The following is a 1,892-nucleotide window of genomic DNA, read 5'->3' on the forward strand; positions in this document are numbered from 1 at the left end:
TCTGCGGGGGGGAAAGTGCACGCTGGCTCGCTGGAAAATCCACAAACCAGATTACAGTTAGTGACTTTGTCAATGCTCGTGACCTTGTCCACTCGGGCTCTTCGGGAGCAAAAAAGGACTTAATATCAGCGAGAATTTAAAGTTTCATTACGACCAACTGACACTTAAGGAGGTCAGAAAGGAGGAAAATGGGGACGAGGAGGAAGAGGAGTAGGAGGAGGAAAAATGAAAGCGATTTAAGTTCTTTCATCCTCAGCAAAAAAAATGCACTAAGATGACAGCCTCGGGGTGTTTAGCGTGCGACCCAAAAAAGCACGGCGGGTTAAAAGGAGTTTAGGGAGAACCGAGAAGAAGTGAAGGATCTCCGAGGAAAGTGCTGACAGCTTCCATGTCCTCAGACTTTCCAATGAACACCATCACACACGCTCTATATAGTATATAATATATACTGTGATATCTAACTTGGATGTTTATCCTCAGATCTTTTTATTATTTCCAATCTCAACACCCAAAAAGAAACCTTGAAGTTCTCAAAACTTCTTCATCAGGAGGATGTTTTACACAAAAAGCAGATCAGTTTTCTTGATGTTTTTAGAAACCTTTTACACAATAATCTGTCTGTATCATGTTTTGTTTTAATAATAATACATTGATAAGCTTCTTTTTTTGACAAATTCAGTGTTTTTTCATTGCGTCATTGCTCTATTAGCTGTTTATCAGAGAGTGAAGGCTCTGTGAATGTAGCTTGAGTTCAGGTCTTCAGTGTCTTTTTTTACTTCAGCTCTTAAATAACTTACACATAACTACTACTGTGTATATATTGAGGTTTTATTACATCCTTTTAAAATCAATAAGGCCTCACAATTAGGTTTCACAAAGGCTAAACAGGGCAGAGGAGGTAGCCAGGTTTTGGTAATTTGGATGAATAAATGCACGTTCATGGTATAAATTTGTGTCTTATAGAGATTTAGATTAGATTTCACCAATACTGACATTGTTGGTTAGATTAGACTGTAATAAGCAATTGTATTTGAAACCAACTAATCACAACAAAAATGCTCATTGTAACTGTTTATCCTGGAAAAGAAAATGTCTCATTCATGCATATTTGAATCAAATCAGAGAGTTTAAGAAGCAGATAAATGAAAGTCTGGGTCTGATAACAGCTGTGCTTGTACTTCCTGTTAGGGGGTTTATATTTAACTAATGTTGCCTATCGTGTCTGCCATTCAAAGCAAAAGCTTTTGGACTCACAGTGCTTGTTAAAGAGCAGAGAACACAGCTGCATGTTTTATTCCTGTGCTTTTGACCAACCTGGTTAGTCTTTACACCGAGAGCGCCGTGTACTGCTTGATCAGTCCTGACACATCCCGAACTGTGCCTCTCCTCGCACTCACTCGCTCGCTCGCTTGCTGCAGTCGACTTCACAGTGAGTCACTGCAGCACCAAAGAGGCGCAGGCGAGAAAAATGCCACTTTGTGAAAATGCCACTTAGCTCATCACAAAAAGAGGACTAGAAAAACTGTGGTTTCTCTTCTTTTTTTCTCAAATGTCTCTCAAAAATTGCTGTGAAAAAGCCAACTTAAAAACAGGATAAAGATTAAATTATTGTTGTTCTACGGTCTCCATCAGTGACAAAAAGGGAAAAAATCTGACATTTCTTCATGGAAAATGTCTCTAACTTAACCCTCTAAAAGCCCATTTCCACCAATGTGACGGTAAAAAAGAATTCTGTAACTCATTTGATAATGTTTCTCATTATTTTGAGATATCAAGTCATTTTTTTGATAAAGTTTCTCATTATTTTCAGATATTAAGTCATTATTTTGATAAAGGTTATAGATAGGTAGAGGTTGTACAGATTGTAGGGATATAAATAATTTCAAGATACT

General features: G+C 37.7%; 1 protein-coding gene across 1 annotated transcript in view; it reads right to left on the minus strand.

Moving 5' to 3' along the window:
* LOC118331881 (glutamate receptor 4-like) overlaps window positions 1-1,892 on the minus strand; it is a gene marked incomplete at its 5' end in the record, with an annotated part of 117,260 nt that overhangs the window by 24,571 nt on the left and 90,797 nt on the right. The window contains 1 exon segment of the mRNA XM_035666971.1: window positions 1,657-1,660. Coding sequence (XP_035522864.1) covers window positions 1,657-1,660 — 4 coding nt within the window.

Source organism: Morone saxatilis, unplaced genomic scaffold, assembly GCF_004916995.1.
Source record: "Morone saxatilis isolate NCDOM2014 unplaced genomic scaffold, NCSU_SB_2.0 Contig20, whole genome shotgun sequence".
In the NCBI taxonomy this organism is placed as follows: domain Eukaryota; kingdom Metazoa; phylum Chordata; class Actinopteri; family Moronidae; genus Morone; species Morone saxatilis.